The sequence below is a fragment of the Syngnathus scovelli genome, chromosome 2, assembly GCF_024217435.2.
Source record: "Syngnathus scovelli strain Florida chromosome 2, RoL_Ssco_1.2, whole genome shotgun sequence".
NCBI lineage: Eukaryota > Metazoa > Chordata > Actinopteri > Syngnathiformes > Syngnathidae > Syngnathus > Syngnathus scovelli.
In genome coordinates, this window is record NC_090848.1 from 1,878,513 (window position 1) to 1,899,899 (window position 21,387).

At 42.8% G+C, this 21,387-nt stretch overlaps 2 protein-coding genes and 1 long non-coding RNA gene across 29 annotated transcripts in view; all 3 read left to right on the forward strand.

The window, feature by feature from the left end:
* The first annotated feature begins 747 nt into the window (after positions 1–747).
* On the forward strand, positions 748–1,414 carry LOC137839593 (uncharacterized). Its single transcript, XR_011085584.1, has 2 exons — positions 748–830; positions 986–1,414. It is a non-coding gene; the product is annotated as an uncharacterized lncRNA (long non-coding RNA).
* An 865-nt stretch (positions 1,415–2,279) lies between these two features.
* LOC125987680 (microtubule-associated protein tau) lies at positions 2,280–11,029 on the forward strand. 10 transcript variants are annotated; one of them, XM_049752007.1, is made up of 14 exons: positions 2,280–4,020; positions 4,425–4,598; positions 4,702–4,821; positions 5,307–5,359; positions 5,479–5,514; positions 6,219–6,383; positions 6,465–6,582; positions 6,867–6,923; positions 7,072–7,379; positions 7,769–7,861; positions 8,139–8,231; positions 9,089–9,170; positions 9,248–9,360; positions 9,904–11,029. In XM_049752007.1, exons 1-14 carry the CDS (start codon positions 3,033–3,035, stop codon positions 10,111–10,113), a joined length of 2,610 nt encoding a protein of 869 aa, XP_049607964.1. In that variant the 5' UTR covers positions 2,280–3,032; the 3' UTR covers positions 10,114–11,029. The 10 variants fall into 10 exon arrangements, with proteins under 10 accessions (XP_049607964.1, XP_068504700.1, XP_049607967.1 ...); XM_068648599.1 differs by lacking the exon at positions 8,139–8,231; XM_049752010.1 differs by lacking the exon at positions 7,769–7,861.
* A 480-nt stretch (positions 11,030–11,509) lies between these two features.
* Positions 11,510–21,387, forward strand: part of LOC125987679 (protein unc-80 homolog) — a 29,782-nt gene continuing 19,904 nt past the window's right edge. For 9 of the 18 annotated variants that reach the window (XM_049751989.1, XM_049751991.1, XM_049751992.1 and 6 more), the window contains exons 1-17: positions 11,511–11,778; positions 11,985–12,033; positions 12,335–12,491; positions 12,597–12,946; positions 13,009–13,132; positions 13,209–13,273; positions 14,227–14,372; positions 16,617–16,890; positions 16,972–17,106; positions 17,182–17,398; positions 17,506–17,646; positions 17,723–17,991; positions 18,061–18,381; positions 18,791–18,922; positions 19,008–19,155; positions 20,550–20,600; positions 21,013–21,161. In XM_049751989.1, coding sequence (XP_049607946.1) covers positions 11,687–11,778; positions 11,985–12,033; positions 12,335–12,491; positions 12,597–12,946; positions 13,009–13,132; positions 13,209–13,273; positions 14,227–14,372; positions 16,617–16,890; positions 16,972–17,106; positions 17,182–17,398; positions 17,506–17,646; positions 17,723–17,991; positions 18,061–18,381; positions 18,791–18,922; positions 19,008–19,155; positions 20,550–20,600; positions 21,013–21,161 — 2,820 coding nt within the window. In that variant the 5' untranslated portion in view covers positions 11,511–11,686. Of the gene's footprint in view, positions 11,779–11,984; positions 12,034–12,334; positions 12,492–12,596; positions 12,947–13,008; positions 13,133–13,208; positions 13,274–14,226; positions 14,373–16,616; positions 16,891–16,971; positions 17,107–17,181; positions 17,399–17,505; positions 17,647–17,722; positions 17,992–18,060; positions 18,382–18,790; positions 18,923–19,007; positions 19,156–20,549; positions 20,601–21,012; positions 21,162–21,387 lie in introns of all 18 variants that reach the window. The other 9 variants (XM_049751995.2, XM_049752001.2, XM_049752005.2 and 6 more) reach the window with 3 other exon arrangements.

The window sequence follows — 21,387 nt, forward strand, 5'->3', positions numbered from 1 at the left end:
AGCGTGATGACTCTTTTTTTTTTTTTTTTTTTTAAATGGCACCTATGATTCAGGTCATATTAGCCGGATGGTGGCCTTTTCTTTCTGGAATGTTCCCCGTTTAAGTTATTGTTGATAGTATGGCTTTTATTTGTCAAATTCTTTTTTTAATTTTTTTTATTTCATTTTTCCTGTAATATAGAATGACAATGAAGGCATCTTTTTATTGCAGTGGGAACGATCTTGTTAAGAATTTTGTTATGAAAGGAAATATTATGCTGCTTATTGTCCTTGATTTGCCTATTGGGTCACGGTCATGCTGTTGCTATGCAAAAAAAAAAAAAATCACCTTTGTTAGAATATTCGATATTGTTGCTGTGACAACGAGATCAAAATTGGCCATGTGTTGCACTTTAGATGGCAGGATTGTATCGTCAGGCAATTGGCTTCGGCTCCACAATCTCACTCGTCTGCTGCTCCGGTTGCCATAACAACAACCCTCCTTATCAGTATTCAGTAATGAGAGGACACGAAAGGTCTGCTTGTTTGTTTTGTCTGCTCCAATGCACCATGTTGCCTTTATTTGCTAAGCGTTAAAAACAGCCGTGGAGCTTAAGTCAAGTTCATCTGTTCTTTCAAAGTCTCGATGAGAAGAGACAAGAGAGGAAGACTCAATCCATCTATTTGCAGGTGGCCCATCCCCAGCAGGCAAGCAAGTCAAGGCATGGCAGACAGTCGGCAGCCAGACGAGCATTGGGCCTCCAACGGCCAAGAGAACGGCCAGAACGGCTACTCGGCCTACCATGAGAACGGATTCCACGGCGGGGCGGCTGCGCATCCTAACGCAACAGGTACGAAGGTGCTGGAATCTTCCACGAGAAGTCTATGTCTACGTGTGTGGTGCTATCACTAACGTCACCCGAAAAGGAGAGAATGGCTCAGCCTTGTCATGGACTTCCTCCCGCCCATGTCTCGTCAGTGTGTGTGTCTCTTTCTCCCTCCACAGTGGATGACTCAGCCAATTTGCCTCCCTCCCCTCCTCCCTCTCCATCCGCTCAACAGATTGGGCCGGCGGCACAAGGTATACCCAATGCACACTTTTTAGGCTACGCGAATGGTGGCCAGAGTAAACCCGAGCGTCAGATGATGTCAGACACGACCGGTCGTCCCGTTTACCTTTGAGCGTCTGCACCGTGTCAAAGCCGAGATGTTTACACTCACAGGTCATCTCGTGAGTCAGCTTCACAATTGTCTCCAGGACAAAGTAACACGTTTTCCCGACCATTTTTATGTCGCATGCAATCACCCAAATCCGTTAGTTAAACCGCATCGGTAGTTTTTGCCCGTTGCGACCGACAACACACAACAAATGATGAATCTAAAAGCGTAAAAATAAAATTGAAGTGGAAGGAATAAATCTGAATGCACCGGACATTTATGCAAAACATCATATCAGCATCACGATATTTGTAATCATAGTTTGAGTGCACATAAGAAGAAAAACAAATGAAAAACCAACAAAAAAAAAGATTTTTTTCATAATAATAGTAACAAAAATAATAATAATGATAATAATAATGATGATAATAATAATAATAATAATAATGATAAATAATAATAGATAATAATAAATAATGATATATAATAATAATAGTCCCACATAGTGTGACTTGAGCTGACATTGGCAGCCAATCACAGGGCAGATACAATATAAAGAAAGAACCAATCACAGCTAAGGACAATTTAAAAGTATTCGCGTGTTTTTGAATGTTGCAGAAAACCAAAGTACAGAGAGATACTAATATGCTAACTCCACAGAAGAGATGCTCAAACCTCCAACTTTAACCACTAGTCCACTGTGCTGGAAAAATGACATTTAATTTAATTTAATTTCAACATTCTACACAAAGACGCCACTCTCCTTGGCCAGATTTTCTCCGTATCCACTCGTCGTTGGTTTGTTTACATCACATGTGTCTCCATTCTAGATCCAAATGTCTTGTGACCCCCTGTAACCCCAATTCCCTCCATGTCTCACCCACCTCCCTCCCTTGTTTGAGAAGATAAATTCGAACCTGTCAGTGCTTTCTCTGCGGAGGAGCAACAACAGGATGAGGATGAGCAGGAGGAAGTTGCCGTTTGCCAGGAGGAGGAAGTGACATACGGGCAAGCGGGCGACTTAGAGCAGAAAGATTTGCTAGCCGATGCGCAGGTTTGGGGCCGCGAGCAAGCTCAGACACCTGAGCTGCAAAATGGAGGAAGTCGTCACAGGGAACACAGTCCTTCAGAACAAGGTTTGTCGGGGGCCACGTGCAAAGGGGTGACTCCTCCTTTCTGAGCGTGGGACTGAGCGCATGTGTGTGATTGGGAAGAAAAAAAAAAAAGCACATCCCAAATAATTTCTTGCTTCCCTGCAGCTTCGTTGCAGCTCGTCCATCTTTATGATTTTCTGCTTTTCCGCAGTTGCCTTTGCTTTTCACGGAAACTGTTGTCGGAATCGACCACGTGTTGCTTGACCTTTGTGTGTTGCCAGCTACATTGCAATTAGCATTTAGCATTTTTTTAGATTTGGTGTTGCAAACCTGAACATGAAACAAAATGTTCCTCTGTAAGAACGCACAATGGGGAGAAAAAAAAAAGTTTAATTACTTTTTTTTGGTCAAAAAACTTGCATTGCAATAGGAATTGAATAATTTGACCACGCCTTTTCTTTTTTTGTCATCATGCAAGTCATGGCTTCATTTCATTAGCTGCTGTGACAATGGAGAGCTTCTGTGTGCTCAAGGTCTCGGCTTGGCTGTGGTTGCCCAGCTTTTTGTGGCTGCTGCTGCTTCGAGTTGACATGACTGCACACAAAAGTCGTACAGTGTCCTCCCCAACTTACAGCCCGACTCGAAGAAAAGGAGGCACGAGAGGAAACCGTCGGAGCAATCCAAGTAATTTCGCAATCCGGTGCAGAGGTAAAAGCTGATACGGGCTCGGACTCAAAAACCTTTAAGTTTCTCACCACGTCTGAAGAGAGCGAAGATGAAGCAGAGGGACGGAAATCAAGAATGTCTTCTGAACACTTGTGTCCTGTCCCTGGAAGATTTTTATCCAAACTCACCCTTGGAGAGCAAATGATGGGTGAAGACCAACAAGGGGAGGTCTTTAACGAATATTCTGCCCCCATGCCTTCTCCTGAGGACTCTTCTTACCCTTTGATGGATTTTCAAGTCAACAACCTTGGAGATCAAACAATCGATAATAAAGGATCTAATCTTGGAATATCGCAAAAATCACCTTCACGGGCAAAGATACTGGAAAAAGCTGTGACCAGTGGAATGAAACCAGATCGCCTCAGAATCCCAAAAATTGGTCCAAAAGACAGACTGACTGAGTTTCCTTTGGGGAACGCTCTACCTGGTGACATGAAGATACCAACAATTCCTGAAGTGGACATTGAAAAAGACCCTTCAAGAGAAGCCTCTCCTATTCCACCAGACACTTCCTTCATCTTTACATCTCCAGAAACTGAGCGTGAGAGACAGAAACAAGATTGCAAGAAGTTGCTCGGTGATCCCAGAACACCTGCAAGGTCAGAAACAAAAGGAAAGGATGAGATCCCTGAAGCCCAAAAGCCCTCTGATGGAACGAGTGCACTCTACTTCCAGGAAGGCTCACCAAAGCCACAATTTCCTTCTCCAGTCATAATTATACCTCAAGTGGAAGAAGAGGATGACCGAGAGGTTGTTGAAGACCTCAGATGTGATGTTGATGAGCCTGAGCTCTCCAAAGTGGATCAGAAGGAGCCACAAGTGGGTCAGGTGATCCAGGAAAATAACCGTGTCGGGCAAGCGAAGAGCCATTTTTGCAGCCCCTCCGTATGTTCTGATGATGACAATCAAGATGATGCAACTGAAATAAAAGAGGAGAAGACTGGTATGCAGTCATCCATGGAGATAAGTCAAAAGATAGAAGACCCCAGTCAAGCTTCTATTGATGAAGCTCCAGCAGATGTCTCCATCTGTGACACAGACAGTAGCTGGATTGATTCAAAAGGTACCCAGAATGAATATTTTACGACATACAGTGGAATCTCAAAGGTCAAAAGACGACCTTTTGTACAATTTTTTTTTTTTTTTTTAGATATTAATTGCAATGTATCGATACAAACAAGCTCAAGGAGAATATTTCCCACCATAAAACCAAAGCCCAGATTCAAACCCGGATCTTCAGAACTTCTTGGCTGGCGGATGTCCGAATTACTCACCACCTTCCATCTGAGAACCTCAACTATTGATTTTGAATATGCAAGATATATTTGATGGCTGTCAAGTTCTTGTGCGACAAAAAGTCTCCAAGATACTGGTTGAGTTTGGCCTGAGAGGTTCCACTGTATATGGGATATCTGAAAAGCTAGCAGTGTGGAGAACTGGTTCCTTTTTGATGCCTCTCCACTGCAGATGATGACAAAACTATCACGACAAAACAAATCAGAACTTTCCCGCCGACCCAGAACGTCACCCTCGGCATACTCGGGGTGGACACGCCCACTAAACGGTTCCCGGGCAGAGGAAATAAAGTTCTCCGCAAAGGTCTCGGCTTTCGTCCAAAAGAGGAGATGAAGAAGAAAAAAGGTTACAAATCCCCCCCCCCCCCCCCCCCTTGATTCGTTTTGTATCGGCGACGACCAATGTGAGTTTGACGATGTGGTTAATTTTGTTTCTCCCTCTTTGCTAGTCGCCATCATACGCAGGGCGGACCAGAATAAGGTCTCAGCCTTCCAGGCTCGAAAAAGTCTAGCCAAAGCTGTGGTCAAACATCCTCGGCCAGCTCTGCTTCACAGACGCAAAGCCGCAGGTGAACACCAATATTTGGCACCGTGGATAGAGAGAGCGCACCGTTGTTTCAAAAGAACTTCCCACCACGAAGCCTAAACAATGTGTATAAACACAATTTAGGTCGTGGGAATATTCCGGAATGCTCTCTCTCTATTGGTGGCTTTTTTTTTTTTTTTTTAAAGACTTTAAGCTGTTGCAGTGTGGCTGGCAACATCATGTGCTGCTCATTTTCATCACAAACATTTTTTTTTTTTTTTTGGAACCTCCACAAGCGCTCCAGTTCTGCTTCATATTTAAGTATGTTGTTTTCATATATTTTTGTCGGGACAATGTGATGTTTTGCTTGTGGAAAAAGACTGACCTGGATGATCCTGCTGATCCATCACTTTGCATTTAATCTTTATAAAGGGACAAGTCAATATAATATTTGAATCCCTCCACTCCCAAGCGACTCTCTTTGCTGTTTGACGTTGATGATGAAAAAAAAAATGTTTTTCTTCGCAGGTGTAGAAAGCTCTCAGCCCTTAAGTGTCCACCAGTCCAGGGAGAGACCCACTGTAAGTTAGCCACCAACCTTTTTGCTTCGTGTATTGCATGAAAACACTTTTTATTTTTTTATTTCTGTTTTATTTCTGCATGGTTGCATTTGTATCTCGCATTGTGTCTTGCATGCCAGCCTTTGTCCTTGCATCTGTCTCGGCAGAGAACATCTGTAAGTATAAAAGTTTGTGTGCATGTCATTCATTCACTTTTTTACTGAGCCTGTTTTGTCTTGTGCATCATCAGGGAAGTTAAAATGATTAAATTTTTTGTGACCCATGACTTTGGATAGTATTTTAAATTTGACACATTGACCTTTGGGAGCCAAAGTGCTATTTTGTCATTGGGATACAGCAAGCTAGCTAGCTAGCTAGCTAGATCTAAAGAGATATTTAAAGTGTGGTCTGAAAGAAGGTACAAAATGTTTTCAAAAATTCAATCAAATCCATGATATAAAACCCATAAATAGGCATACAGTAATCCCTCGTTTATCGCGTATAATTGGTTCCAAAAACCACCCGCGATAAGTGAAATCCGCGAAGTACGGTCACCAACAAGAAGTACTGGGCAGGCTAACGAGTTAGCGGAAAGAGGCTAACACGCTAAAACGGACTTCTAAAGGAATATAAACGAACATTTGGAGCAACACTACATTGTCCTAGACACATATTTCCTCAATTTAGAAGTTTTATTTTGACTTGTAAATGTTTTTTTAATTTCGGGAAAAAATCCGCGATGTAGTGAAGCCGCGATAAACGAAACGCGAAGTAGCGAGGGATCACTGTACTTCATCATGTCATAATGTCTTCATCTGTCTGTCTGCTATGTCACCATCCGTCTTCCATGCTTCTCTCCATCTTGGTGGCCGCCACCCAGAGCCCAACGCGGCCCGTTCTGTTAAAAATGGCAATGCAGAGCCAGCAATCCCCGCGGCCTGACTCCGCATGTAGCCTTAAACGGAGCCCCCAGGTGGAGGCGGTGCTTAGTGAGGCCCCGCCCACCTTGGCATGCTCCCGCACTGCCCCTCAGAAAAACATACAGGTAGCGAATGGGGAAAAAAAAGAAAGTGTCTGAAAATAAGTAGACCTGCAATATGATTGTCAACTTTTGTTTTGCGTTCAGGAGAGAACATACCGTAGTCCAGAGAAAAGGTCATCGCTCCCCAGGCCGTCCAAATCACTGACCCGCCACCTTCCTGCGTCTGAACAAGAGGACAACAGCACCCCCTCCAGGCCAACCTGTAAGCTTTGCCAGTGTTTTGAAGGCTTTATTGAGCTAAGGCGCATATTTTACTTTTTAAATTTACCTACAAATATAATGATGATTTTGTTTCAATTTACTAAAACTTTGTAAATAAATCTGAACCTTTTTAAAGGTGATGGACTGCTGGAGTTAAGGAAAGACAAAAATGGTCACAATTAATCAATTGACAACTAATTGATTTTTCTATTTTATTAATCAAATAATCATTTATCACTCACCATATTTACCCATTCCACACCTCCGCCTTTCTTCCTCCTTTAGCCATCAACACCGAGGTCAAGGGTGACAGCAGGTCTGGGAGGGGCCCTAGTATGGCAGGTAGTGCTCCTTTTAGCATCATGGCAACCTTCTTTTCATTGTCTAACAATTTTTTTTTGTTGACTGTTAGGTTGGCAGCTCCATCATAACTTCAGATGTTATCTTATGTTATTACGTAATCATCATCATCTCGTTCCTTCCATGACAGGCACGGACTCTGGACGTTCCTGGTCAGCTCGTAGCGGCACTTCGACCCCCGGATCCTCTGCGGTTACGCCCGGCACACCCCCTAGTTACGCCCGCACGCCCGGTTCGCGCACCCCCGGAAGCCACACGCCCAAGTCCTTCAGCGTTCTCCAGGAGAAGAAGGTCGCCATCATCCGCACCCCGCCCAAGTCGCCGTCTTCAGCCCAGCGGCAGTTGAAGGTTCTCAACCAGCCCTTGCCTGACCTCAAGAATGTCAAGTCCAAAATTGGATCCACCGCCAACCTTAAACATCAACCCAAGGGTGGACAGGTAATAGTGCTGTTTTCATATTTAGAAAAAAAATCATAACTAGAAATGATTACGTCTTCTTCTCTTCTGGCTGAATATTAAATATTAGTGTGCGTCTGGAATCCGAAACGCTGCAGTCCTTTCCAGTCCACTACTCTTGTCCCTCCTTTGAGCCTCATTCTAACTTTCAAACTTCTCGTCTCTACATTATTTTTATTTATTATTACATTTTTTCTCTTTTTTTTTTGCTAATTGCTTCATGTAGAGTATTTTATTGATGAGGTATAACCAAAAATGAAACACTAAATACATATTAAAAATAAATGTTAAAACACATTGATCAATCATTGCACATTTGACATTGAGGCACACATAGATTTTTTTTTTCCTATTATTTCTTTTTGATCTAGGTGCAAATTTTAAACGAGAAGGTGGACTTCAGTCATGTTCAATCAAAGTGCGGCTCCAAGGATAATCTGAAGCACACGCCCAAAGGAGGCAATGTATGTACGGCTCTATCTTTTCTTGCTCTCTTCTTTCTCTCCTTTTATTCCGGGTCCTTCCATGACCCTGTAATCCCGCCGTGGGTTGCTCCATGAGCAGGCTGCTTTTTTAAAATGCTGCGTTCAAACAAGTGTGGTTTAACTCTGAGGATTTAAAAAATAGTTTCCAGGGGGGGGGAGGAGCTTCTCCGGAAGCCCAACCCATACCACTTGGGTGGCCCTTCTCTCTGCCGCTTGTCTGCATAAAAATCAAAAACAAGTACCTTGTCATTGCCAGGTCATGATTCCGAGCGTTAAACTGGACTTTAGCCACGTGCAGGCTAAATGTGGCTCCCTGAACAAACTCCAGCACACCCCGGGCGGAGGAAATGTGAGTTGACGTGACAACAAAAAGTTAAAAATAAACGGTCGTCATCAAGCTGTTTTGGAATTAGAGGTGTATAAATATATGTAGAAATGTATATGTATAAATGTATTAAATATAAATATATATTATTATATATATTATATATTATATAGATAATATATATATTAATATTTATATATTATGTTTGTATATATATATATAATGTATATGTATTATATGTATTATTTTATATATATTATAGTATAATATATATAGTGTAAGTGTAAAAAAGATGTTTATACATCACTAATATATATATATATATATATATATATATATATATATATATATATATATATATATATATATATATATATATATTATATAATATATCATAATATTTAATATATATTATATTTATACATTTAATGCTACATGGTTATTTTTCATTCATATTTTTTTAAACAGATTTTCAGTTTGTACAATACAAAATGTACATAAATTCTTGTAAATATAAACAAAGCGCCTCAGCTTTATTTTCCAATACTATATTATAATATTTAATATATATTATATTTATATATTTAATGCTACTTTTTTTTTCATTCATATTTTTTTAAACATATTTTCAGTCTGTACAATACAAAATGTACATAAATTCTTTTAAGTATAAACAAAGCAACACAGCTTCATTTTCATTTAGCGCTTTCACGCGCTGGCATCGCCACCTCTTGTCTCAGTTGAGTACAAATTAATCTGAATTTATCCGCATGCATGTCGTGCCACCCCCGTGCTTATTCGGAGATCATCCCGTATCATACTGCCGCACTTTCCCACGCTGTAAACACAGAATGACACGGACACGCCACTGCTTCTTACAGGTCCAAATCCAGAGCAACAAAATCGACTTGAGCCACATCACTTCCAAATGCGGCTCCATGTCCAACATCCGCTACAGGCCAGGTAGAAAGAACCACATGATCCAAATGGATAAGATCGGAACCGCTTTTGTCCGTCCTCATTCTGTCGTTTTTGTTTAGGCGGAGGCAACGTTCGGATTGAGAATGTCAAGCTGGACTTTAAAGACAAAGCTCAACCCAAGATCGGCTCAATGGACAACGCCAGCCACATGCCGGGTGGCGGGAACGTGATGGTAAAATGTTGCTTTTAATTGACCTGTGTGTGTCAAAATAACATTTTTTTGTTGATTTTGTTAATTAAATTCAAGCAAGGGTGTCAAATTCATTTTTTTCGCGGGCCGCATTGTCGTCAGCTTCTTTCGGAGAGCCATTATGACTGTCAACCCAAATAAATATATAAATAATATATTATATACAGTAAAAGCTACAAAACAAACTGACAACTTGTTTTCAAATCAGATGAGTTAAAAGTGGTCAAATATTTAAAAAAAAAAAAAAAAAAAAAAAAAGATATTATTAATTTGCAATTCTAGTAATGACACCCAATTTTTCTTCGCGGGCCACATAAAACGTATCTGGCCCCCGGGCCTTGACTTTGACACCTGTGATTTAAAATCTTAAAAATAATTGGCAGATTTTAATAGTTAATGGAAAATGCAACAAAGTTTGGGAGTGGACAGAAAAAGTCGAATAAATTTAACTCAACTTTTATTTAACGTTGGGAGTCTTTTCAACTTTTCCTTTTTCGTTCTGAACGCTCGCAATGTCATCATCAGATCGAGAGCCACAAGCTGAGCTTCCGTGAGACCGCCAAAGCCCGGGTGGACCACGGTGCGGAAATCGTTGTCACCCACTCCCCCGGGCTGGGCTTGGGTGGCACCTCGCCTCACTTGTCCTCCGACGGCAGCATCAACCAACTGGATTCGCCACAGCTCGCCACACTGGCCCAAGATGTTACGGCCGCGCTGGCCAAGCAGGGCTTATGAGCTGCTCGTTTTGGATCATCCCTCCATGGTCCTCTCCAGACCCTCCACCTCAACGGATCTTCTTTCCAGAGGCATTTCAAAAGAGAATCCTCCAATTACTCTCCATCCACTCCTCACACAAGTTACCGTTTTCTTCCTTCGTTGGACTTTGATGTCATTTGAAGAGAGCGTGTCTGCTATAAGATTGTACAGCGAGTTTTTTTTTTTTTTAAAGCATCGCCGCATTGCTCTTGCATGAGGACCACTCTTAAAGTAAACTCAATTTACAGCAACTTAGAAAACTGTTTGAAACTGTGACAAAAGGAACTACTAGCTTCATATCGGAGAGTCTGATGAGCATGTCGGTTTGAAGAAATGCAGCATTGAAAGTAAAAAGATTTGCTTTTATGATGTGCGATGGTGACCTGTTGGGAAGTTTGTGGCGTATGTGTTTTTTATATTTCACGGTAGTTTTGTACGTTGGCTGTGGCTGCGTTCCTTAAATACATTGATTTTTATTTCCTGCAAATGAATTCTTGTTTCTCTGCTTTTTAAAGGTCGTTGAGTATGCAAAAGGTCAAAAGGCTTCTCATACTAGCTTGCGGGGCTTTTACTCCACTACAGAGAAAAAGGGAAAATGAAATGTTTTGTATCCAAACATTCCGTTTAAGAGAGCGTGGATGTGATTGAAGCAGTCCAAAACTGAAGAGTGCATGGAAGACGTGTAATAATTTCCAAACTGTTCTTGTGTGTTCTCCGCTCACTGTTGTGAATGTCCCCCCCGCCCCGATGTCTGTTATCTGCCCTCCAGTGTTGATCTCCACCTGTGGATGTGTATTTAAAAAAAAAAAAAAAAAAAAAACATGTTTGCAATGTTGTCATGGGTAAATGCTCATGTGGAAAACAATGACAAGGGAAATAAAGAAGACTAAAAATACTTCACAGATAGCTTATGGTTTATCAGATGTTGAAATTGATGTGAAAAGTGCTATATAAAATGTTGAGATGATGTCATAAGAGTGTAGATTAACGATAGTTGTTATCTTTATTGATACTAATTATGTTGATCGTAGTCTGAGAGCCGTACATAATATTTTCGGTTCACATGGTAAAACCTAAATATCAATTCTCTAATAGACTTTTAAAAAAAAACATTACTTTTGATTCATCTCTTTATTGCGCATATGATCATAATGTTGTGGCGCATTTTTTTTTTTTTTTGAGGGGGGAGGCACTGCCCCGGCCCCCCCTTCTAGCTACGCCAGTGTACAGATGCGTCTTCTTCGCCGCGTGCACGCGCGTTGATCGACTTTCAGTGACCTTTTCGCTGTCGCTGTTGATGGGCGGTTCTAAAATCTCATCCGACCCCCTCCGCTCCTCCCCCTCCCCTTCCTCAATCTCTCTCTCTCCACCTCCACCTCCCCCCCTCCCCTCCCTCCCTCCGCACGGTGACGGACACTTGCAGCCATTTTACGCAGCACGAATCCAATCATGTCGTGAGAGAAGCTCGCCGCTCACCTGAGCCAGCCGCCGCCAACCGGTGGTCGTACGCAGGCGGTAGGACAGGCCGGACAGGCGGCGAGGACCGGGCAACATGGTGAAAAGAAAAAGCTTGGATGATAACGAGCCGGAGTGCGGGAAAGGAATCCCGTTCCCCATCCAGACCTTCCTGTGGCGGCAAACCAGGTTAGCCCCGACTCATAACAGGTGTTTGTCGTCGTTCTGCTTAAAAGGATCCGTTTGGTGGAAGGTTCTACATCAAAATATGTTTTCAATGGAGAACGGTACCGGTGATGTCACAGCTGGAAATGAACACCGACATTGGCGAATGAAAATAGCTGTAATGCGTACATTTAAACATTGTTTTTTTTCTCTCTCTCGTCTCCTTTCAGCGCGTTTCTGCGTCCTAAACTGGGTAAAAAATATGAAGCATCTTGCGTGGTAAGTCATTTTTAATATTGCCATATGAGCAATAAGCAGATAATCTCTTTTTGCTTTAATTCACCTTCAAATCAAGTGCACTCTTCATTTTGCATTTAGCAAATTAGTTTTGTCCGCTCCCTGCCTCCTATTACCCAGGAGGCAGAACTCATATCCATAATGATGCCTGGCCAGATCCCCTGGGATGGACACAGAGCTTCCACTGTCTCCCCCATGGGCCTCATCTCGCTTGAGACCAAGAAAGAGGCTTTTGGTCGGTGTCTTATGTGTGTCTTCTGTTCCTCTCTGGCTGCCTCTCCAGTCCTTTGAGCGTGTCTTGGTGGAGAATAAGCTGCACGGCTTGTCACCGGACCTGTCCGAGGCCATCCAAAGCATCTCCCGCTGGGAGCTGGTCCAGGCTGCCCTGCCGCACGTTCTCCATTGTACTTCCATCTTACTGTCCAATAGGAACAAATTGGGTAAGAAATATGTTCTCGGGCTGAGAAGATGCTAGTGAAATATTTGATCCCGACACGTATGTAAAATGGTGGCAACATCAACAGTTGTCTTTTGACCTCTGGCAGGACATCAGGACAAACTGGGCGTGGCCGAGACCAAGCTGCTCCACACGCTTCACTGGATGCTGTTGGATGCCGCCCAGGAATGCAACCACGAGCCCAGCCTGGGTCACGGTTGGTCTGCAGGTGGCAGCGGCGGTGGCGGCGGCGCCTTCCTGCAAGCCGTGGGAAACCAGGGCTCCTCTCCAGGAGCGCCCGGATCTTGCTCCAGCTCCGCCTTCGGGGGGTCGGGCCCTCAGCACGGCAGCTCCCTGCTGGAGGAGGACGAACACGCTCGCACCAAGTTGTTCCACAAAAGCATGGCCACCGTGGAGCTGTTTGTGTTCCTCTTTGCGCCGCTCATCCACCGGATCAAGGTCATTTGACACACTGACATTCTTCCCGAATGGGCTCATTGAAAACTCAAGTCTTGTTGCAGGAGTCCGACTTGACCTTCCGCCTGGTCAGCGGTCTCATTATTTGGCAGCCAATGTGGGAGCACCGTCAGCCTGATATTCCCGCCTTCACCGCACTGATCAAACCGATCCGAAACATCATAACAGGTGAGTGGAAGCCATCTTTCGGATCTGGAGATGAAAGAAAGATTTGGATTTATTTTTGTTTCATTTGCTTCTGCAGCAAAGCGAAAGTCCCCAGTCATCAACCAGTGCAGCCCCAGTGGATCTGGAAATCCTGCTCCCATGGTGAGTGCTTGCAAAACTTTCAAGGAGGCTTCAAAAGGGCAAAGGCTACCTTGCTTATTTTTACAGCATTAAATAGCATTAAATATAATCATAGTCTGACATATTAAAACAGGTAATATGAATAACAAAAAACTGAAAGTACAACAACATGCTGAGTTGAAAGCCAAAAAAAAAAAAAAACTGTTTTAAGATGAGTTTTAAAATGATTTAATGACTCAACATCGTTAGGCAACTTTATTGATTTATTTTTTAATTTCTGGGCTTTCTTTTTGTTATGGTTCATTTTTATTATTTGGTTTGTTATATTTTTCTTTTCAGGAAAGAAACAATTTCACTCCATCACTTCACATTTACTTTTGGAATTAGCACATTATGATAAGTTTGACTTTATTCAACTAACAATTGAGATTTGACGCACCGTCGCTATTTTAAAAATTTTATTTTATTTCCCTCGCCATTTGTTTGTCAAAACAAAAAGATTTCGAAAAACAGCAAAAGTGGTTAGAACATCTTGGATTTGAATACCTCATGATTTAAATGGATTATTTCCCAACTTTGAAAAAAATACCAGAAAAAAAACAGGTTGCTAGAAAATGTCACCACTTGCACAGATTTACAAAATTCCATATCTGTTTCATCATTATGGGAAAACTCCATTAACCATATTAATAATAGCATCTTCTAATTAAAGCTAATGTCAATTGATGATTATAGACGTGTGTCTTTCAAACTGCCTTGGCATTAATCAATATAATATAAGATGTTTTAAAAAAAATGAGTGTATATTGTAAAAATATGGGTAAATGTCATTTGGACTGTGTAGTGGAGATGCTGACGTTGATTAGCCCCCAGCATCCGGGAGCAATAATGTGGTTAGCCCGGGGTCGGAACATTCGGGGTCTTTAATCTTGTCTCTTGAGCTCAGCCTTCCTGCTCCTTCCTTCCTTCCGCAGGGCTTCCAGGTGGTTTGTGAGGCTGGCCATTCCGATTCTTCCTCCTCCCCAGCCGCAGGAGAGCATAGCTGTCGCCGTGGTAACTCTGTGGAAAAAGGCGGACCCTCTCAGCAACCCCCACCGGTCAAAGGACCGTCCAAGAAGAAGTGAGTGAAAAAAAAAAAAGATGCCTCACACAGGAATTTAAGTCAAGACCCCAAATTAACATTTTTTTTCAAATTTTCAAGAGTCAATAATTGTCTAAAAAATCACAGCTTTGAATCAAATTAAGACCTCTGCAATTGAAATGGCATCACAACAAATCTCCATTATCGGTGAACGAACGTCTCAATAATTGAACACGGCCTCGTATTTAATTTCTAATTCATCTCCATCGCCATGAATCTGTCCTTTTCTTTTTTTCGCCGCTTCCACCATTGCGTTGTTAATCCATCCAATAAAAGCATGTTCCTTATATTTCCCAACACGGACGTTGTCAGGATGAGCGATTTGCTCCGGGAACAGCGGCGACCCGCGACGACCCCCGAGCCGGTGTCATCATCTCGCTGGTGACTGAGCATTTAGCCTCGTAGAAATGTCTGCGAAGCGCACGGCTCGGCCCGCCGGGCCGCACGGAAAGCTGCGCTAATGTTGTCGCTCCGAGCGGCGCTGTCTTCTCGTGTCGCATGGCCTCAGTATTTGCCCGCAAAAGCGAGGTAATTATGCTGAAGTAACCGGCTGGCAGTGTTGCCTGGCCTGCCTGGCTTGCTTCGGGCTGCCCGCAGCAAGTCTGGCAATATGCACGCTCCCTTGCCAGACTTTGGGCTCAGTCTGTGCATCTAATGATATCTGATTTCAAAGTCAAAGTCTGCTTTATTGTCAATTTCTTCACATGCCAAGATACAAAGAAATTGAAATTACGTTCCCACTATCCCGCGGTGACAAGACATAGGACACAATATACATACAAGTAAACAACAGAAAAAAAATATATAATTCTGACATTGTGTTGATTTTAATTTTGATGCAAAAGAGCAATGCAACCCGTGTGATCAAGTTGGGTTATTTTGACAAAGTGAGGATATTTATTTATTTATTTATTTATTTATTTATTTATTTATTTATTTATTTATTTATTTATTTATTTATTTGTGTTTGTTTGTTTGTTTATTTATTTATTTTTATTTTATTTATTTTTTCAGACCGATACCAATATGAGAACTCGGGTTTTGAGTAGTCACAGATATCGACCGATACCAAGTACCGATACCACTGGTATTCTTGATCAAATTTCCCCAGAGAACAATGACAGATCTTTCTAAAGTAAGACATTCTGTTGATTTTAATATCAGATGCAAAAGAGCAATGTGTGATCAAGTTGGTGAGGATTTTTAATTTTTTTTTAATTTTTTTCAGACCGAACTCGGATTTTGAGTAGTCACAGATACCGACCGATACCAAGTACCGATACCACTGGTACTTTTGATCAAATTTCAACAATGACCGATAATTTAAAAGTAAGACTTATATGTCGCAGTTTTCTTTAAAATTGCTTGAAACTTTTCAATTATATTTTTCTATTTCTATTCATATAAAAAAATCACTTTAATCTTATTGGGCATCTGTCAGCTTTATCATCAAACGGCCACAAGAGGACAGCTGATACTGGTATAGGAGCGTGAAAATGAGAACGCTTTTGAAGGGCAAATTTTGAATTGAATTGACCTCACAATCATTTTACACCCCCAAAACACAATCAACTTGTCAACCATGTTCACTTAAGCGGCCACATTTCCTCTCCTGTGATTAATACAGCTTAGTCATCCCGCAGCGCCACACACCCCTCGCACTGCCGATGCAGTTTCCATGGCAACCGCAGGCTGCTTTCCCTTGTCCGCGAGTGTCTAAAGTAGGCCCGCGGGGTGGGTGTTGATAACCTGTATCCATGGCAACCCAGATCGAGGGTGAAACATGACGCAACCTCCTTCTGCCGTCCGCCGCCAAAGTGATTCATGTCGCTATCGAGCGTTTCGTCCATTGCGGCTGACAAGATGAAACGCCGTCGTCCATCTCGCCCTCGTGGTATCGATATGTTAGCCCGGCGACGCTCGATACGCCTTGCAGCTGCTGACCTTCATCTCGTCTTATTAACAATGGACTCACGTAGGCTGAACCAATGATGCCGGAGGGGGGGGCTGGCTTTTATGTTCCACTTTTCTCTAATGCATAGGTGTCAAACCCAAGGCCCGGGGGCCAGATACGGCCCGCCGCATCATTTTATGTGCCCCGTGAAGACAAATCGAAATAAATAATGACCATAAAGTAGCAACGCATCTTGTCAAGATGTACTTTTATGACGTTTTTGTGGCCCAGTCAACTGCAGAATTCATCTCTGATTGCTTTCTTTCCAGGACGTCAGCACCAGCCGGCGTTCCCCCATCCCTGTCTCAGCGCGCCCGCTATGCCACCTACTTTGATGTTGCGGTACTGCGCTGCCTCCTGCAACCCCACTGGACGGAGGAGGGGGTGCACTGGGCATTGATGTACTACCGCCAACGGCTGAGACAGATTCTGGAAGAGAGGCCCGAACGTGTCCCGGAACCTCTGGTGGCTCCTCTGCCACGCCCGAGGAGCAGCTCCATGGTGGCTGCTACTCCTTCGCTGGTCAATACTCACAAAACTCAGGTAACAGACTCAACAACAAATGACACACACACACACACACACACACTCTGTACCACGTTTCATATTTTTAACCCTTGGCAGGACATGAGTCTGAAATGCAATGAGGAGGGCAAATCTTTGAGCACTGAGACTTTCACAAAAGTTTCCCTCACCAACCTCCGTCGTCAAGCTGTACCCGACCTTTCATCCGACCTTGGCATGAACATCTTTAAGAAGGTCCGATAAACACTTTTTTTTTAATCAAAAGCACTAAAGAGTGGTTCTTAGTGGGAAAGTGAATTTTTTTTTCAGTTTAAGAACCGGCGTGAGGATCGTGAGAGGAAGGGGTCCATCCCTTTCCATCACACAGGGAAGAAGCGCCAGCGTCGCATGGGCGTCCCCTTCCTGCTCCACGAGGACCACCTCGACGTCTCACCCACTCGGAGCACCTTCTCCTTCGGGAGCTTCTCTGGCCTGGGCGATGATCGGCGTACTCTGGACCGGGGCGGCTGGCAGGCCACCATAATGGGTTTGCTTAGAGCTCTAATTAAAACGATAACGGACTTTTGTTTTTTTTACATGACAGTAACATTTGTTCTTTTCTTTTTTTTTTTTTTTTATCCCTTTCTGTCACAGGTAAATTCACACGGCGCGGCAGCACGGACACAGCCGCCGATGCCGACAGCCTGAGCGCCAAGCACTCGCATTCCCACCACTCGCTTCTCCGAGACATGCCCGACCACTCAAACAGCCACAGCGACAACACCGTCAAAGAAGGTGAGGACCTCGTGTGGCATCGGAAATCAGAACTTTGGATTCAATTGTGAGGAAAATGGTCTTCTTGTACCGACAGTTCGCTCCCAGATCTCCACCATCACCATGGCCGCGTTCAACACAACCGTGGCGTCCTTCAATGTGGGCTACGCCGACTTCTTCACCGAGCACATGAAGCGGCTCTGCAACCCCGTGGTGGTCCCGGAGATGCCCGTGGAGCCGCTGGCCTGCGCCAACCTTCCCCGCAGCCTAACTGATTCTTGCATCAACTACTCGTGCCAGGAAGAAGGCGACAACATTGAGGGCACCAATAATTTTGTGCTGAAAAACGGAATGTTAGACCTCACAGTGAGTCGCAAAAATATGGAAAAAAATTTTCGCGAGGAGCCCTTGTGACCTGTTCCTTTTTTGTGCCAGGCTGTGCTGCGTGCCCTCTACGCTGTCCTCAGCCATGACATCAGCTCCAGAATCTGCGATGTGGCACTCAACATTATCGACTGCCTGCTGCAGCTGGGCGTGGTGCCTGGGATGGGCAAAAAGCTGTCCAAGCCCGACAACAAGGAGAACGAGGAGGTGCGAGCCAAGGACACAGTTGGCCCCAGTCTGGGAGGAGGAGGTGGCGGGGGAGGAGGAGGAGGCGGCGGAGATGGTGGCAGCGGAGGCGGAGGGGGTAGCGGTGGAGGAAGTGGGCAAGGGAGCAAGGATGATGTGAAGAATAACAAGGACAATGACAAAAAGGTTAGTTTGAATTTGGTGGGAATGCAGTTTCAAATTGGAAATCATCTCAGCTACGCTCTCCTGGCACATTGGTTTGGCATGAGTTGAAGGGACAATATATTTTCAGTACATACCTTCTATGATTTATTTTTATTTTTTATAATCTACTGGAAGTCCCTACAACTCCAAAATGTTAAAAAGTGAACTCACTGACCCACTAACTGTCTGTTGTTGCCATGGATACACAATCCACTCGCCTCTCTTACAAAACGAGTTGGTAGATGGCACACTGCCACCGTGTGGCCATACTACTACTCTGCATCCACGCAATCTTGACTGCTCTCCGAAATGGCTGCTGATTCACCTCCACATACCCAATTATTATTTTTTAAATGTATACATCCTTATACATACTTCTCGTGATGAACAGGAAGAGAGCTCTTGCCTCAGCACTCATCGACTGGCCCTTTCCATGCTCATCAAAATCGTCAAATCTCTGGGCTGTGCTTACGGATGTGGCGAGGGACACCGTGGCCTTTCAGGAGATCGCCTGAGGATGCAGGTCAGGGTCGTGCTTCTTCTAACAAGCCGGCAAAATATATCCAAAATAATTTTACCATCATATTTTTTTAACTCTGTCCTGTCAGGCCCAAAGCTGCCTGACCAACCTTTACAAGCTGGACAAGCTGCAGTTTCGCCAGACGATGCGCGACTACGTCAACAAAGACTCTCTGAATAACATTGTGGATTTCCTTCATGCTCTGCTGGGCTTCTGCATGGAGCCTATCACCGACAGTGAGTAGTATGAGCGTTTGAGAGAGGCAGGTGGACCACTTCCTTTCAGTCAGTCACTCACTCGTTATTTCTTTTTTTTTATATATATATCGGTTTTTGATTGCTGCAAAATTGAACGTTACTTGAAGTCAAGATGAGCAGTAAAACGTTAAAAACAGGGCATCTGGATATTTATTAGACCGATGATTTTCAAAGTTTGGCGTGCAAACTTCCTCTAGTGGTCTGTGAAAGAATAAGTGCCTATGAAACATTTATTTAGGGGCAGTTTTATGTTACTTTTGTGTAATACGTTTTAATTGAATCGTTTTTATTTTGGCGTTACTTCAGATGGAGTTTAAAAAAACAACAACATTTATTATAATTAAAATAATTAAGAGCATCAAAATGGTTTTAAAATGCATGCTATATTTATTTCTTTCAGTTTATTAATTTTATTGTATCAATAATTAAGTGTAGTATTTTTTTGGGTGTTGTGATGGAGTTTATAAAGGAAAAATTAATAGAATAAAATAATAGAATAAAATAATTAAGACCATTAAAATGGTTTTAAAAGGCATGCTATATTTATTTATTTCAGTTTATTGATTTTATTGTATCAATAATTAAGTGTAGTATTTTTTTGGGTGTTGTGATGGAGTTTATAAAAGAAAGATTAATAGAATAAAATAATTAAGACCATCAAAATGGTTTTAAAAGGCATGCTATATTTATTTATTTCAGTTTATTGATTTTATTGTATCAATAATTAAGTGTAGTATTTTTTGGGGTGTTGTGATGGAGTTTATAAAAGAAAAATTAATAGAATAAAATAATCAAGACCATCAAAATGGTTTTAAAAGGCTTTATTTATATTTTTATTTATCAATCGTGTACTATTACCGCAAATTATACTCTGGATTATGCAGGGACCCATCAAGTGTCGTATTTTTGAAGAAGACGTGTTTGACGAATCTTGACTGTTTTGCCTTTCAGTGCTTTTTCGGTTTCTCTCGCTGCTTGTGCCCGTCTTCCGCAGTCGTCCTGCTTCTCTCCGCCCGCCTCCACCACCTGCTGCATCCTTCCTTCAGTCCTTTCCTCCCTCCCTCCTTCCTTCCTTGCTCATTCATTTTCGTACACTTGCCAATCCAAAGCTTTGCTCATCGCATCTCCGTCCAATCTGCCAATCGTTTTTATCTCTGCTTGACGACATCCTACAAAATTGAAAGAAATGTTTTGGCAAGTGAGCGAACTGATGAGTGTTTTGATGATGAAATCCTTGTACGTGTGTGTGTTAATTTTGCGTGTGTGTTCCCTGGGTTGACCTCTCTGAGGAGGTCTTTTTCCTAACACCACGTACATGTCTGTGCTGGCCTGATGTCAATCACAACCTGTGCCCCGCCTCTTTTCTCTTGCAGAGTACGGCAGTGCAGGTGAGAGGTCCAGGAGGGCGAAAAAACGAAACATCGGTAGATACACATATAATCAATAGAGCATTAATTTTTTAACGCTGTGATAAAGCCACCTGAGCAGAACCTGCTTCCATCGCTGCCCCTCTCACTCTGTCCTAAAGTGACAAATCTCGCCTGCAAGTCTAAATTTAAAAATCACTATTTTTTACGTCAAGAGAATGATTCGTTCAAGAGCAGGCCTTAGTCACTTGCATGTATTACTTCTTTCCTTACCCAGAATCCTTTTCAGTTTGCTCCCCCCCTCCCCCTCCCATATGCTGTACAGACCCGTTTGTTTTGCCCCCCTATTATCCCAACTTGTTGTACGCAATAATCGTTTTCTGTCTTGTTCTGCTGACTAAACCACCCCTGTGTGATCCATGGTCTTTTCCACTCGTTTTTTTTTTTGTTTTTGTTTTTTTTTCTCCAGACAAGGCAGGCTTTGGGAATAATTTCACCACGGGAGACAACAAGTCCCTGGCGCAGAACATGGAGGCGGTGGTGGTGGGTTGCATGTTCAAGTCGCTGATCACACGCTGCGCCTCCACAACGCATGAGCTTCACAGTCCCGAGAATCTGGTGGGTGCTTGAGTTTTACTCCTCACTGCATCAAAATGAAATTGAGTTATGCATAATTAACATGTGAAGGCATTTTTGATTGGTCTGTTTCTTGTTTTGTTTTTTTTCCTGGTAACACACATTTTTAAAAATAAGTGTATTTGATTTTGGAAAAATATGGACCATTCAATATAAAAAAAAAAAAAAAATGATGAAATTGGTTGATGATGCTCTCCTCCTCCTTGAC

Excerpts from the sequence above, each read along its gene's own strand:
- LOC125987680 (XM_049752007.1), top strand. The coding sequence starts at position 3,033 with ATGTCTTCTGAACACTTGTGTCCTGTCCCTGGAAGATTTTTATCCAAA. Across the intron at positions 7,862-8,138 it reads ACACGCCCAAAGGAGGCAAT|GTCATGATTCCGAGCGTTAA; the intron begins GTATGTACGGCT and ends TGTCATTGCCAG. Across the intron at positions 8,232-9,088 it reads ACACCCCGGGCGGAGGAAAT|GTCCAAATCCAGAGCAACAA; the intron begins GTGAGTTGACGT and ends TGCTTCTTACAG.